Source organism: Dipodomys ordii, unplaced genomic scaffold (assembly GCF_000151885.1).
Source record: "Dipodomys ordii isolate 6190 unplaced genomic scaffold, Dord_2.0 Scaffold35, whole genome shotgun sequence".
In the NCBI taxonomy this organism is placed as follows: domain Eukaryota; kingdom Metazoa; phylum Chordata; class Mammalia; order Rodentia; family Heteromyidae; genus Dipodomys; species Dipodomys ordii.
Genome location: NW_012267251.1, coordinates 1,955,687 through 1,956,982, shown reverse-complemented (window position 1 = coordinate 1,956,982; position 1,296 = coordinate 1,955,687). Strand labels below are relative to the sequence as shown.

The window sequence follows — 1,296 nt, the reverse complement described above, 5'->3', positions numbered from 1 at the left end:
CCGGGGCAGTTCTTAACCCAATGCCCTAATTCTTGGTCCCTCTGCAGTGGGGCCGGTCCCCTGGGTGGACCTCTCTGCCTTCATCTCTTGCCAGCCATCGCAGTTGGTGAACAACTCGTACTTGGCGTTGTATCTCCTCTGGGATCTGGAGGGGGCCGCTGAAAGAATTCTCGCCATGCCCCGCATCTGCTGGGCACCCTCCGTGGCTCGGGCCCTCCTCTCTCCAGCCCCGGCTCCCGCCTGTTCTTCTTCCATTGTTACCCACTCTGCCACCGCCATCAAGTCCTGCAAACTCTCTTCTCCAATTCTTTCCACTTTCTGCAACTTTCTTCTAATGTCCAGTGCTGCCTGATCTACAAATGCCAGTACAGCTGCTGCCATGTTCTGGGGTGCCTCGGTCCGTGGGGGGCACCGTCCAGGTGCCTCCGTCACTCTAAAAAGGCAGCCGGACTTTCATCCTGACCTGCTGCCCATCTCCTACCTTGGCCAAGTGAGTGGGCTTCGTGCAGCCGCTATGAGACCTGTCAGTAGGGTCTGGCGATCGACCCGGGGCCCAGTCAGGACCAGTTAGAGGGAAGGTGTCATTGATGGTGGCGCGATTCACAATGGGTTGTCTGTTGTCTCCTGGAACCAATATTCTGGGCTTCTTTCTGAATCCTTTCCCGTTCCTTGGTGAAAAGGACCTTGAGGAGCTGCAGGCAGTCATCCCGGGGGCTGATGAGCGAACGCAGCAGCATCTCGGAGGCTAATTAGATCTTTGGGGTTGTCAGAAAATTGGGCATTTATACAGGTCACTGGTGGTGAAAGACCAGTCGTGAAGGGGTTGGTGACCAGTTGCATCGGGAGGTCCAGCGGCTCAGAAGGGAAGTAGGAAGTCGAATCCGCAGGCCCCTGGGTCGCAGGGGGAACCGCCCTGTGTGCCCTCCCCGGAGTCCCTGCCACAGGTCCCTCCGCGGCTGCCACCGCTCTGGCGGTGGCGACAGCTCAGGCGCAGTGCTCCCGGGTGATGCTAGCGGCTGATAGGGAGGAGGAAAAGTTAAATCTTCCTCCGTCCCTTCCTGCAAAATTGGGTAAGGAGGCGCTGAGGGTTTAGTCTCAGCATTTTTTCTGCTTAGCAGCCTGTTCTTGTACTGCAAGAATCTTTAAGAGCTGTTTCTGTGGTGGCAAAGAGGGTTTCAACCAGGAAGGGGGGAGTGGTTTCTACCAGATCTAGCCAAACCAGCATATATGGTATCTGGTCTGGATGACCGTGTCATCCTGGAAGAAAAGTTACATATATTTTTTTTTGGGGGGGGG

The 1,296-nt window shown here is 56.1% G+C and overlaps 1 protein-coding gene across 1 annotated transcript in view; it reads left to right on the top strand.

Annotated features, from left to right (window-relative positions):
- The first annotated feature begins 379 nt into the window (after positions 1–379).
- LOC105986392 (cytochrome c oxidase protein 20 homolog) overlaps positions 380–1,296 on the top strand; it is a 6,456-nt gene continuing 5,539 nt past the window's right edge. Inside the window, exon 1 of the mRNA XM_013017286.1 lies at positions 380–490. Coding sequence (XP_012872740.1) covers positions 380–490 — 111 coding nt within the window. The remainder of the gene's footprint in view (positions 491–1,296) is intronic.